Source organism: Cynocephalus volans, chromosome 9, assembly GCF_027409185.1.
Source record: "Cynocephalus volans isolate mCynVol1 chromosome 9, mCynVol1.pri, whole genome shotgun sequence".
In the NCBI taxonomy this organism is placed as follows: Eukaryota; Metazoa; Chordata; class Mammalia; order Dermoptera; family Cynocephalidae; genus Cynocephalus; species Cynocephalus volans.
Genome location: NC_084468.1, coordinates 528,409 through 542,408, shown reverse-complemented (window position 1 = coordinate 542,408; position 14,000 = coordinate 528,409). Strand labels below are relative to the sequence as shown.

General features: G+C 55.5%; 1 protein-coding gene across 2 annotated transcripts in view; it reads left to right on the top strand.

Annotated features, from left to right (window-relative positions):
- Window positions 1–14,000, top strand: part of CPLX1 (complexin 1) — a 34,714-nt gene that overhangs the window by 19,507 nt on the left and 1,207 nt on the right. The window contains exon 3 of one of the 2 annotated variants that reach the window (XM_063108533.1): window positions 9,139–9,290. In XM_063108533.1, coding sequence (XP_062964603.1) covers window positions 9,139–9,290 — 152 coding nt within the window. Of the gene's footprint in view, window positions 1–9,138; window positions 9,315–14,000 lie in introns of both variants that reach the window. The other variant, XM_063108532.1, reaches the window with a different exon arrangement.

Below are 14,000 nucleotides of genomic sequence, written 5' to 3'. Positions count from 1 at the left end.
CTGTATGTACATACCACGTTTTGTGTATCCATCCACCCATCGAGGGACACTTGGGTTGTTTCCACCTTTTGGTTATTGCGAACCACGCTGCCATGAACGGGCGGTACAGACTTCCCTCAGACCTGCTGTCGGTCCTCTTGTGTATATGTCCAGGGGTGGAATTGCTGGATCACGTGGTAACCTGCATTTAACTTTTTGAGGAGCCACCACACCACTCTCCACAGCAGCTGAGCCACTTTACGCCCCACTTTACATCAAGGCACAAGGGTTCCAATTCGTCCACATCTTTGCTGACACTTGTTATTTTCTGTTTTTCAGTAACAGCCACACTGATGGGTGTGAGGTGGCATCTCGCTGTAGCGTAGAGTGATGTTTGATCTGCAAAAGCATCCCACGGGCGTGCGAAAGAGCATGTGCTGCTCTGCCGGGGTGTAAGCTGGTGCAAAGCTGGAATGCAGACCTCCAGCCCTTTTTCTGTCTTTGCATGATCATGAAAACAGGATATATTCATACCTAGTGGGGTTTTCCCCTCCTTGCTTTCCAGAAATGGGGTCTGTGATGCACTTGTCTGCATGCGGCTGTCCTCATGCCGAGCACACCACGGTAGCCACTCCGTCCTTTTGGTGGCACCTGGAGTTCCCTGCCGTGGTGCACTGTGGCTGTGTGGCCACCTCCCCAAATATCATCGCCCCAGGTACCCTCTTGTCTCTGGCCGTTTATCAGCACCGCAGCCAAAACAGACGGGATGCATGAGCAGCTGTGGGCACATGTCTGCACGGAGGGCGGGCGTCTAGGAGCGGGGTGGCTGGGTTGAAGGGTGCGTGGGTTCTACACATGCTTAAAAATGTCGGATTGCTTTTCAAAACCTTTTCCATGGAATCTGAGGGTGCACCTTCCCTGTGCTTCTGAGCAGAGACGTTATCACATTTAAAACCGTCTCCCATCTGACCCCCTCCAGAACTGTCGCCGTTATCTGCTGACCTTTCCGGAACCCCTGGCAAGTGGTGCGACGCCACTTCTGTATGGCACCTGGATCGGATCTTCTCTGACGTTTATTCTGCCATATGAACTTTAATTTTATCCAAATCCCCCCAAAAGAAAAAACTGTTGTAGTTTAAATTTGAAGTGCGATCCAGATTACACACAGTCCCACCTTGGTTTTGTGTAAGTGACGTCTCGATGATGTTAAGTCTGCCCACCAAGAATCTGCTGTGTCTTTCCAAAACCATAACGTCACATCGATTGTAGCTTCTTCATATGGGTCCCGTAGACATTTTGTTAAATTATTCGTAAGTAGTTTGAGGCCCCTTGCTACTCTCTTATGAGATTCAGCGGATGTTCCAGAGCCGCGCTGGGCCAGAACCGCAGGCGCGCCCCGTGCTGGGCTCTCGTGAGCAGGTTTACCGTGTGCTGTTACTGCCTGTTCTCTACTCCAGTTACACTTTTCTCTTATTAATTGTCTCTTCCTGTCTTATTTTGGGTTGTTTTGTTTTCCTTTAAATTTCTTCAGATGCTAATGAAGTTTCTATACCTTTGCTCTTCTTTAGAATGACAGGCTGACTTTATTCCTCCCCAAACAGTTTCAGCCACGGACCCCGAGTTTAGACATATGGTGTATATTTTTCATTTCTTTCTAGATTCTTTCCCGGTTCGGGCTTTTATTTCCCTTTTAGTTAAAGGGTTAGTTAGACACATTTCTAGAATCTGAGCTTCTGTGGCAGGGGGTGGCCGTCTTTTCGGTGTGCATAACTTGACTGGGTTAGGATCCGGGAAGACGTTCTCTGATGTCTCTAGGTTTTAATTTCTTAGGGTTTCGGATCAACTTGATTGTGGTGTGACATGTTCAGCAGCCACAGCCACTGAGAGGGCACCTTCCAGCGAGCTCTGCGGTGGTCCCTTGGCGGTCGGTCCTGCCTCCGCCCTGGCCCCGGGCGGTCCCTGACTTGTGCTGTCACCCCGGATCGCCCGCAGTCTCATTGATGTGGGTGGAATCACGGGGCTTGTGCCTGGCTTTTCTGGCCCGGCACAGAGATCTCGAGAACTCCCCTGTGCTCGGGGAGCACCAGCAGGTCACCTGTCCTCACTGTCCCCTGTGTGGACGCCTCTCATTTACTCTCCCTCACTGTCGATGACACTTGGGTGGGCTCCAGATTTTGGCCATCATGAATGAAACTGTGGCAAGCATCCCTGCTCCTGTCTTTGTGTGAACTCAAATTGTCTTTTCCCTCTGGTAAAAATACGTAGGGATGAAGCTTCTGGGTCACGTGGTAGGTGTATTTAACGTCCTCGAAGCGGCCGCACACGGACACGCCCACCTGTCGGCACCTGCCACGTCCGGTCTCTCCATTCTGGACGTTGGAGCGGCTGTGCGGAGGCGTCTCTCTTGTGACCCGTCATGCTGATGTACTTCATTTACAGCACAAGAACAGCTTTTCGTGTGCTCGTCTGCCTCGGTACCTCTCCTTTGGAGAAATGCCTTTTGCCCGTTTTAAAAATCAGGTTGTTTGTGTTCATGCCACTTAGCTGTGATAGTCGTGTGTGTATTCTGGACATGTGACCTTTGTCACATACATGGCTTGCAAACGTACTCTGAGTCTGTGGCTTACCTCTCCTTTGTTTTCTTTCATAATTGAGATTTTATTGGATGTATTGAGGACCATTACACGGACACTGCATTTTGTACACAATTCTTAACATATGTACCGAAACTCTAAAAAGCCAAGTCTCATGATTTTTTAAAAAAAGTTTTTCCAGTGACTTTCCACCTTCCAATTCGGAGGCAAATTTTCCTTACGAGGCTGTTAGGTACCAGCATCTCCAGATGTTGGTTAGCTGTGAAGTAAGTCCCACCAATTCACAATGGAATATCATGTACGCTACATAATTAAAATTTTCAATCATTCACAGCATATTAACAAAATTATCAGGAAAACTGGAATACCATGACTGAAGATGTTGACGAGTGCACACGGTCCTGACAGGCAGAGCAATGATTAGCGAGAGGTTTTCTTTAAGAAACATTTCTATTAAAAGCAACACGGGAATAGACATCATTTTAAGTGTTCAAGACATTAAACGTACGACTGGGACTCCACCTTGCCATTTAGCACGCTTTGTATTACAGGACGTGAAAAGTTCCTGGACATCGCGACATCCCCATCCATGGAATGCTAAGCTGACACCCAAGACAGTCAGAGTCCCCCATAAGCCAATATTCCACTATTTTCTGGCTGTACCAATAAATAAACAACCAGCAAATGATTTCACTTGTTAAAAAAAAGCATTTACACCTAAAAAACGGGATGAGGTGGGATTCCCTCCTTCCTAAAAATATTTCCCGAGCTACTAAAAAGTTGCATTTACGAAACAGTCGATAAAACTGGTCCTGTGGATTGTACAAGGGGCAGCGACACTGATATGGGGTCTGATGTCAGTCAGACCCGGCCTCTCGCCCTCCCGCTTCGTCCGAGGCTGGCCTCTCCGCGTTTCCAGTGCTTCCGTTTTCTGCAGGTGAATCTTCTTTAGTTTCTTGGTTGGTCACACTGGCCTGTGTCCCTTTGTCCCCTCTTCCCTTTAGTTGGCACTTTTTGTCTGAAGGTTTGTCCTTTGCTGCTGCCTTTCTTGGCTTCGTTTCCAGTTTTGTGGGAGCAGGTCTAGCTGATGGCCGTGCCCACCTCATCCTGCGATCTTCTCTCACTGCCCCTTCGGCTGGGCTCACCGTCCTCTGGGGCATCCTGGCGGCGGGAGGGCGCGTGCCGGGTGCCTGCGGGGAGCGGGGCTGCTGCTGCTCCCGCCTCCCGAGCTGCTAGGACCCGCCACCTTTTCATTTTTTCTAACAGTGAGTTTTGAAGAGCAAACTTTTAATGTTGAGAAGACCAAACTATGGATTTTTAAGATTCATGCTTTTTGTCACTAATATAAGAAATTTTTTGAACACCAAGGTCAAGGGTTCAGATCCTCATACCAGTCAAACACCAGAAAAAAAAAAATAGCAAAAGAAAGTTTTGCCTAAGTCAAGGTCACAGAGATTTTCTCTTGTAACTTCTTCTAGAAGTTTTTATAATTTTAGCTTTTACGTTTAGATCTATGATTGATCTTGAGTTCATTTTTGTATAAGATGCGAGGCTACGGAGGACATTTACGTATTTATTGATGTAACTGCTCCAGCACCACTGATTAGAAGACAGTCCTTTCCTCACTGAGTTTTCTTTGCGGCTTTGTCAAAAAGCATTGGAACCTGTATGTGTGGGCCTGTTTCTGGACTCTTTTCTGTTCTGTTGATCTGTATTTCCGTCCTTTTGTCTACACCACACTGTCTTGACTATAACAAGTCTAAAGACCAGGCAGTGTGAGTCCTCCAAAGTTGTTCTCTTTTTGCAAAATTGTTTTGACTGTTTCAGGTCTTTTGGCATTTCCGTATAAATCTTAGAATCAGTTGGTTAATTTTTCCAAAAAATCTACTTGCATTGTGCTTGGGATTGCGTTGAATCTGTAGATCAATCCAGGGAAAACTGACATTGTAACAGTATTGTGTCCAAAAACTTGGTATATCTCGGTATTAGTCTGTTTTCTGTTGCTGATAACAGAATATGTGAAACTGGGTAATGCATGAAGAAATAAAATTTATTTCTTACAGTTTGGAGGCTGGAAAGTCAACGTTCCAGGGACACATCTGGTGAGGGCCGCCTTCTTGGTGGGGACTCTGTGCAGACTCCCATGGTGACACAGGGTGTCACATGGCAAGAGCTCTCCCACATGCTCACCTGCTCTCCTTACGAAGCCCCAAGTGTCCCTCCTGTGACAACCCACTCAACCATTCACTAGAGCATGAGTCAATCCACTCATGAGAGCACGGCCCTAAGGATCCAATCACCTCTTTACAACCCTGCTTTTCAGATGCCATCGTCAGATTTCCCACCTTAACACTGCTACAATGGGGATCGAACTTTGATGAGTTCTGAGGGGACATTCAGTATTCATTTAGGTCTTTAATTTCTCTCAGCAATTCTGTCGTTTTGGGTGAAGTGGACTTGTAGTCATAGATTAGTTTATGTTTTCGGCAGTATTGTTAATGGAGTTGTTTTTAAATTTTACTTTCGAATTGTTTGCTATTAGTATATAAAATTTATTTGTTTTTGGTTTACTAATCTTGTAACCTTGCTAAATTCACTCCTTGGTTCTAGTAGTGATTTTGTAGATTTCTTAGGATTTTCTACACAGATGATCATGCGGTTTGTCAATAAACACAGTTCCACTTCTTTGTCAACCTTCCTGCCTTTTATTTATTTTTCTTGCCTTAGTGCAAAGGCCAGTCCTCCAGCTCGGAGGAGGATCAGCACAGCAAGGGTGCGCACGCTTGCTTCTCACTTAGCCTGACTGTTCGTGGCTCACACTGACTATAACGTTAGCTCTAGGGCCTGTCAATGTTGTATTTGTGACTAAGTACACAACAAATATCTCTTAAATCTAAAAAGTACGTCCAACATTTGCTGGGTACCCGTTATGTGCCACATGCTGTTCTAGGTGCTGGGGACACAGCAGGCAGGTGGGCGCAGCATGCTAGGCAGTGGCGTGTCTGTCTGGAAAGTAAAGCTAGAGGGGGAGAGTGGCTGTATTTTTTTTTTTTTTTTTGCCTATTTTGATTTTGGATTTATTTTAAGATCATCAAGAATTTGTGGTGTGGTGGACAGTCCAGTTTCATTCTTTATCTAGGCATTTTTTAGTTTCCAATTAAATTTTATAATTTTTCCATAGTTTTATTTAAAATTAAAAATATTTTTCCCTTTCAAAAAATGGGCTTTAATCTAAATGCAGCTTGGAATTCTGGATCGGATCCTGGGACAGAAGGAGACCTTAGTGGAGTGATGGAGACGCAAGTGGGGTCTGCAGTCTGTTTTCTAGTGTTGCTCCAGCGTCCACTTTTTCTGCTCTGATAAACATGTGTGGTTACGTGAGATGTCAGCACACAGGGACTGGGTCACGGGCACACAGAGGCCTGTATACGTTTATGGATAACGTGCTTCTGAGAGCTGGGGGTGGTGGGATTGGGGCATTAGCAGGGGCTGCGAAGGAAGAGGAGCTGGGGCTGGGGGTGCAGAGGGCAGGGTGCAGGCCAGCCAGGAGGGGCCACCCCCAGGGCAGCTGAGCCCGGCTGGGCCTGAATGCTTGGGGCTGGCGCTGCCCCCTCATGCAGGGGCTCAGGGGACCTCTGCGAGCAGCTGTCTCTTGCTGCTGTTGAGTTTCCATGTTACAGGCACTGGAGTCGTGCCCACCCCCGGGGGCTTTGTTTAAGTGTGTGTGGGGGGTCACCAGCCCTGTCCACGTCGGGGTCCCCCCCTCTTGCCTCCAACCCCACATTTCAAGGGGAGAAGCTGAGGCTCCGAGGAGAGAGAGGGAAAGGGAAAGTGGGCTCCTGGGACAGGGCAGGACACGCAGCCTCAAGTTCATCCCCACTGTCCTGCAACTGGAGACTTGGGGCTGGACTGTCCGAGGCCTGTGGCTGGGGGTTGGCCCAGCCCTGGACACGATGTGGAACCGCTCCACACCTCAGCTCCCTCATCTATAAACGGGGTGAAGGCCCAGCACCTCCCTCCCAGGGCTTTGGGGTGGGCCAAGGATCTCTGCGAACTGCAGCTCGTGCATCCTGAGGTGTGGAGCTTTGGAAGTGGGGAGCCAGGGTATTGGGCAGGGGCCGCAGCTCGGCCCACCCTGCTCTGCAGCAGTGCCCCGGGACCATGCCAGTGTCGGTGCTGGGAGAGCAAATGGCACGTGGGGTGTCTGTGCCAGGAACAAGCTCCCCGCAGTTTCTGCTGTGGTCCTGGCTGCGCCAGACTCCCAGCTTTGGAAGAGATTCCTGCAGTGATGTGGGGCCATGTGGCATGGAGGGGCGGGGCAGGCGCTGCTTGTGGCGTCTCCAGATCATGCTGCGGATGCCCTAAAGGTGTGTCCTCCAACATGTGTGGCTTTGCAGCCTGCCACACAGGCTGCCCCAGTCACAAGGCGAGCCCCTCCCCTCTTAGAGGTGGCCTGCCACAGCCTCTGGCCCATGGACCAGCCCAGAGTGCCCGTGGGCGTGAGGCAAGAAGACCGGGGGTGCTGACGCTCAGAGCTGAGAGCACCCAGGGCAAGCCCCCAGCAGACGCCCATGGAGCACAGTTCAGCACACAGCTGGTGCTCAATACATGCTGCCTGAATGACCAGACCCACGGTCCATGCAACGAGCTGCAGAGGCAGGCTTAGGGTCCCAGCCCCCTGAATCAGGGTAGCCCCTCCCGCGCCACCCAGCCAGGACAAAGCTGTGGGTGAGGGGCGGGTTCCAACCACCTCTGCCTTCAAGTGTCAGTACTTATTGGAAGGGAGAACGATCTCTAGGTCACTGTCACTTGAGCGTGAATTAGCCTGTTCTAGTGGGGACTAAGATTTGCATGAAAGCAGTTGGGGTCAGGGGGCTGTCCTCACCTGCCCTGCAGGTCTGCGAGAGACAGCAGCACGGCAGGCAGAGGTCCGGCCAGAGGATCTGCTGGCGGCTGCTCTGTGACCCAGTCTCCCTTGACTCATCCGCTTTGCAAAATTTTGCAGACATGGCTGGAAACTGACCACGGGGCTCTTAGTTTTCTGTTAAAGAGTGCAGATTTGTGTCCGCTGCCACGAGTCTGGTACAGGCTGGCTCCCTGGCCCCACAGTGACAACAGTGAGATGGTCTTGCTCTTCCTGCACTCCACCACCCCGTGACATCCAAGGGCAGGAAGCACGCTGGGGCGGGAAGGTGCAGGCTTGGCCCAGCTGAGGGGCGTCTAGTTTTCAGCCCAGAGAACTCAACCAGAAAGTTGTTCTCCCACTGACAGCTGGCGCCCTTCCAAACCACTCTGTCTGCCCTCAGGAGGCAGGGGGTCACTCCAAGTAACTGGCACAGGCAGCCTTTGTACAGATACCTGCAGGAAAGGGCATCTCCCCAGGCTGTGTCGCAGTATTAACGGTAGTGCCAAGAGTGCCAGGAGCACAGGATGGAGAATCAGGACGTGGAGTCTCTGAATTCAGAGTGGGGTGGGGGCACAGCAGACTGGTGGGGGATCTGTGTGCATTCCCCCCTGGTAGCTTGTACCTGGGGCATGGACTCGGCTAGCCCCGGGCAGTACATAGAAGATCTGGACTCAAGGATCAGAGCAGAATTGAGATCTTCGAGGACTGGGCCAGAGACTGGTGCCTGGAGAGCTGAAAGACGTTGGTGAGAGGGGGACGGGCATTGCTAGTCCCTGCTTGTGGGGTTGTGGAAGGAGAATGAGGGTGCAGCCCTGTGGCAAGAGCCCCCTCACAGGTGCAGCTGATCCACAGGTGCCCCCCCAAAGGTGACGGGGACACTGGCTTTGCTCCTGTGGCTGTGTGTGTGTGTGTGGGGGGCCTGGGGACCCGTGTGACTGAGGCTTAGTCCAGTCAACCCCTGATGCTAGCAGCTCTGAGGGCTGGCTGCTCCTGGCTGAGAACAGCTGACCTGCTGGGTCACCACCCTCAGGGACTCCCGTGGGTCTGGGTGCAGCGGGGGCTGCTCTGCTCCCTGGTGCTGTCAAAGGGCCTGCTGTGCTCAGAGGCTGTAATTACATGTCTCTGTCCTGAGAGCCGAGTCACAGAGGCATTCGGGGAGGTGTTTGTGGGGCCTGTGAATCAAGAGCTCATGAGAAAAGTGGCAGCTGGCACAGTGGAGAAATGAGGGCCTCAGTGCCAGCGAAAGGCAGCCACCTGCAGCCCGGGGCGTGGCCACTGCCAGCCGTGTGCCTGCTCCTGCCCTGGCTGCCGGAGCTGGTGACCTCGCGCTGCTCCTCGGTGCACGTGTCTGCACAGCTAGCGGTCCCTGCACCCACCTTCCGGAGGCTGGCCCTCAGCGACACAGGACCCAGAGAAGACACGCACCAGTCCCCCAGGAGCTCACACAGACATGCACACCGTGTGCACAAACGCACACACACCTGCATGTGGACACACAGACACACAGCCACACACGTCCCCACACTCACACCTCAGGGGACAGAAAGCTCCAGAGCCTGGGCTTGACGGCCGGAGTGCCAGGGAGTGACTGGGAGACCAGCCCGGGCCCTGGACGCAATGTCTGAACGCGGTGCCTGACTCGCCCCTTTCTGTCCCCAGGGGCCACCAAGGACATGGGGAAGATGCTTGGGGGTGACGAGGAGAAGGACCCGGATGCCGCCAAGAAGGCGGAGGAGCGTCAGGAGGCCCTGCGCCAGGAGGAGGAGGAGCGCAAGGCCAAGTTCGCCCGCATGGAGGCCGAGCGCGAGCTGGTGCGGCAGGGCATCCGCGACAAGGTGGGTGGGGTTCCCGCTGCGGGCCCAGCCCTTCCTGCGCCCGTGTCGCCTGCCCGACCTTTCCCTGGGAGCGGGGCAGTCAGAGCCTCGTGCCCCTGTCACGGCTGGGGAAACAGGCCTGGGGTGGAGCCAGCAGCGAGGACCACGGGCCGCTCCTCCGTGGGCCCCACGAGGGCCGGGTGGGAGAAGCCGGCAGTGGAGGACACGGTCTGCTGTTGAGGGGCTCCTGCGGGGACTGGGGGCTGGCAGGAGACAGGCTGTGGCACCCACGTGACCTCCCAAGGCCCTTGAGGAAGGTCCTCAGCCAAGCCGGCATGAGGGACCTGCCCGCCACCCCTTGCCAAGAGCCGGCATTCCCGCACTGAGGAGGGGTCCCTCCTGGCCCTTATCCCAAAGTCCCTGCCCTGAGGGTGGGAAGCAAGCAGTGCCCACTAGGGATTGCCACAGTCCCCCTGGCCCTGGACCAGCTGAGATGCCTGGGCTGTAGGGTGGGAAGGCTCAGACACCCCAGGACCCCTCCCTGCCACTGGTGGCACCTGCCGTACCCAGGGCTCTGCTGGTCTCTGCGGAAGCTTGGACCTCCCGAGGTGGACAGAGCGAGAGGCCAGGGAGGGAAGCGACCGCGCAGCTGTGGCAGCTACACCCCAGCACGCTCGGGGCTTTCTGAGTCTTGGGGGAAGAGTTGGGACCAGGCCAGAGGAGACCGGAGAGCGGAGTCTGAGGACAGACAGGGAGAGACAGACAGAGAGGAAAGAGCTGGGGGCCACAGAGACCCCAGGCAGAGCAGGGAGCGGAAGACACCGATAGGAATGGGGGTCACCATGGGGGCTGCTGAGGGATGGGTGGGGCCTCTGGGAGTCCCATCTGTCCGTCCGTCCAGCGTGTCCAGGCAGGACACATCGCAGGGGAAGGCAGATGCCTTCGGGGCTCAGCTCATCTGTGTGATCCCCAGAGCCAGGACGCTGTGGGCAGAGGTGGTCGTGTCCAGGACCGCAGGGGCTGTGGGGAGAGGGCAGGGGCCCAGATGAGGTGGAGGCGCGAGACGTGGCTGCGGCCTCTGTGGCGTCGGTCAACTCGGACCCTCGCCCTGGGGTCAAAGCAGAGTGAGAGATGGTTCCTGGGCCCCATGGGGACCCCGGTGGGTTCAGGCACAGGCCACACAGCCAGCGTGTGGTCCAGGGCTGGGGGCTGGGTGTGGGGCTTGTCGAGGCAGGTTTGGGGTGCTGGGCCTGGCCCCACTGTCCTGGGCTCTGTCTCCAGGCAGGTCCCAGACCCCAGGCACTGCCACAACCCGGCCCGCTGCCCGCCTGTCTCTCAGCCCTTTGAGACAGTCAGAGTCCAAGGAAAGGCACCTTTTCCACTCCCGTTTCCACCCGTTTGCCTGGAAATTGTGAAGAAATTCATCTTAACAGCACATTCAACAAGGCTGTGCTGGGCTGGATATGGGGAAGAAAAGGGAAATACAGCGTACTTCAAAAAATTCGTGGGAAGATTCGTATTATCTTTTAATTCTATTTTTCCACAAACTTTGTGAAATTCCCTGGCACACAAGTTAAAACCTCAAAGTAGGACCCCCAGCGCAGACAGGGAGGGTAGGTGCCGGGGTCCCACCGAAACCCTGGCTGTGGCCGGGGTCCAGGTGTCCAGGCCCCAGGGGCACCGCTGGCCGCAGGAGGGCAGCCCACCTGCTTTCCTGGCTGGGCCTGCGGGGGCCTGGGAGGCGGCAGGGACTTCTCACGGTCCCGCAAGCAGCAGCTCCCCACAGGCCTCCACCCTGACCTTCAGCTGCGGCCCCCACCTGGTCCTCACTGGCCAGACCTCAATTCCTCCAGCCTCCTCCGGGCCGTGTACACCCTCCCGGCGTCTGGGGGCAGATCAGAGAGGGGGCCCGGAGCTGCCAGGCCCAAGGCTTCTCTGTAGATGCGGACAGAGGAAGCATTTCCCCAGGCGACCCCCAGGATCACAGAATGGCACGCCGTTCCAGACTTTTCATCTGGGGTGGGGCTGGTGCCCAGAGGAGCCCCTCTCCCCTCCCATCCCCATCATGGAGCCATCTGGGCAGGTCCGGGAGGCGCCTGTGCCTCGTGCACACGCACCACCTGGTTTGCTTGCGCTCCAGCCACGCACCTGGGGCAGCTGAGCCAGAGCCTCCATCTGGGCAGGAGACGAGGCCAGGGAGGAGCCGGCGGGTCTGAGCTCCGTCTGTGTCTGCGCGGACGGCTGCAGGCGTCCAGCTATTGTCAGGTCACGCTGGTGGTTCTCACCATCGATGAGACCCACTGCCCTTTTGTCTCAACAATGCAGTGTTGTCAGGATCCAGTGTCTCACCTCATGTCTGTGAGAGCCACCCTGGTCTCCCCCAGCAGCGACACCATAGGGTGTGCCTCCTGGTGGCCCAGGAAGGTGCCTGAGCACCTCCTGTGTTCACGTCCTTGGGGTATTGTTCCCGGAAAGCAGAAGCCTCAGGAGCGGGTCTCAGCCAGACGACATGGAAGCCAGGCTCTGAGGTGCAGCCCAGCTCAGGAGCCCACCCCTCCCCCAACACACACACACACAATGACCACGACCCTCAGGTCAAGCCCAGAGCAACCTCAGCCTCCAATGACCCTGGACCTCAGCGGCATGACTGGCGCTTCAGGCCAAGTTCAGAGCAACCCACAAATTGGTGGTGGGGCCTGCAGTCTCCTTCCTGGACCCAGAGGGGAGGCCCTGGCACTGTTTGCAGACAAGGTCCCTCCCCAGTCTCCTGAGGTAGCTCCCCCGGTCAGGGAGGTTCCTTCGCTCAGCCATGCAGCACACATTCCCGCTGGCACACGCGTCTCCCTGTGAGCGTCCGCCTTGAGCAGCACAGCCTCCCGGGCCGGCCTGAGACCCGTGCCTGGCACGCGTGTGCTGCCGCCGTGTGCACAGACGCCTCCTGCTGTAGGATCTTGTACAGCGCGTGCCCCTGGCTGGAGGAAGCTCTCTTTGGCCTGACCTAGTTTCTGATGGCATCTCTCCCCGGCCCGCGCATGCCCCGCAGGACATCGAGCCACATGCTCCTTCCTCCCTTTGTCTGGGGGCTGCTGCTCATCCGGGCTGAGGCTGCCCCAGGAGGGACACCGTTGGTGGTTACTCAGGAAAAGGACCTAGTTCCTCTGGCTGGTCCTGTGGGGAGTGCCCAGCGGTGCTTGATTGTGACTCGCAGGGCCCTTGGGGACATGCCTGTCCCTGCTGAGGGTGTTTTTGTGATGCCCTAGCTGCCTCGTCATCGAGACCCCCTAGCACTCCCTGCTGTGTTAAGGGGGCTGCTGAGAAAGCGAGCCCCTGACCACCTCTCCCAGTGGAGTGGCCTTGGCCTCCCCAAGCCCAAGCCACCCGCAGCACCGGGAAGACAACTCCCTGTGGAATCAGCGAAGGGGCTCTTGGGGGAACCAGGTCACGGCTCCAGGAGTAGAGTCCACCCTTTCTTTTGGGGAGGATCTGGTGAGGAGCAGAGAGGTGACCCAGAAATGGTGGCAGTCCCACACTTGTGTGCTCATCAGCAGGACTCTGCCATCCCCCTCCTCGCCGATCTCTTCATCTGTGACAGGACCTTGGGCCTGGCCGAGGGCAACCCATGCCCTCCAGCTCCCCAAACCTTTGAGGCCAGCTTGGCCAGCCATTCCCACTAGCCCTAAGGGCAAGAGGCTGTCTGTGGCCTCACGGTGACTACAGACCCAGCCAGGCTGTGGGCTTTGCCAGCTGCGGTGCTGGCTCCTGGGGGCAGGTGAGGGCACTGATGGGGGTGGTATTAGTTTCCCAGGGTTGCCGCCGTTAAGTGCCAAATCCAGGTGCCATGCAACAGCAAATGTATGCTCTGACAGTTCTTGAAGCCGGGGGGCCAGAAGTCCCGAATCCAGGTGCCAGCAGAACCTCCCTGTGGAGGCTTGGTGGGGAGGGGTCTTCCCTGCCACTTCCAGCTTTTGGTGGCTCCACACAGTCCCTGGTGTTTCTTGGCTTGTGGCAGCATCTCTCCAATCTTCCTCCGTCCACACAGGGCCCACCTGTGCACCTGCGTGTCCTTTTCTGTTTCTCATTGGATTTCGGGCCTCTCAAATCCACGATGATCTTATCTCGATCTTTACCTTAATTACATCTACAGAGACCTTATTTCCAAATAAGATCACATTTGAAGTTCCAGGTTATGTGAATTTTGGGGGGATACTTCAGCCTACTACAGAGGGGAGACTTGGGGAGACACATATACAGGAGATAGAAGAGGGGGCAGCCAGAGGGGGGCTCGGTGAAGTCTGGGTGTGTGGGCTGAGGTCACTCCTGGGTGGGATTCCAGGGCATCAGATGCTTGGAAGTGACCACTGCAGACTCCTCTGCTAGCTGCCCACAGAACCACAGAGTGTCCTGCCAGAGGCTGGGGTCACAGCCACATCGGGTGAGCCTGGGCCAGGCGTGGGGTGCAGCCTCAGGTCACTGGACCCAGGAGCTGGCAGGCTGGTCCCGCCCACCCCTCCTGCACCCGGCTCAAGGCTTCCAGGAAGGGAGGGCCACAGCCAAGGGGTGGCAGGAGGCCTGGAGGTTGGGGCCAGTGGGGCCATCGTCTCCCGCTCCTGCCTCCCCAGCTCTGAGACCCCCATTCTCCGTGGAGGTCTCCCCGCAGCTCCAGGCACCCTCTGGGGTGGGGTCACTTCTTCCAGGGTGCCGGGGGGC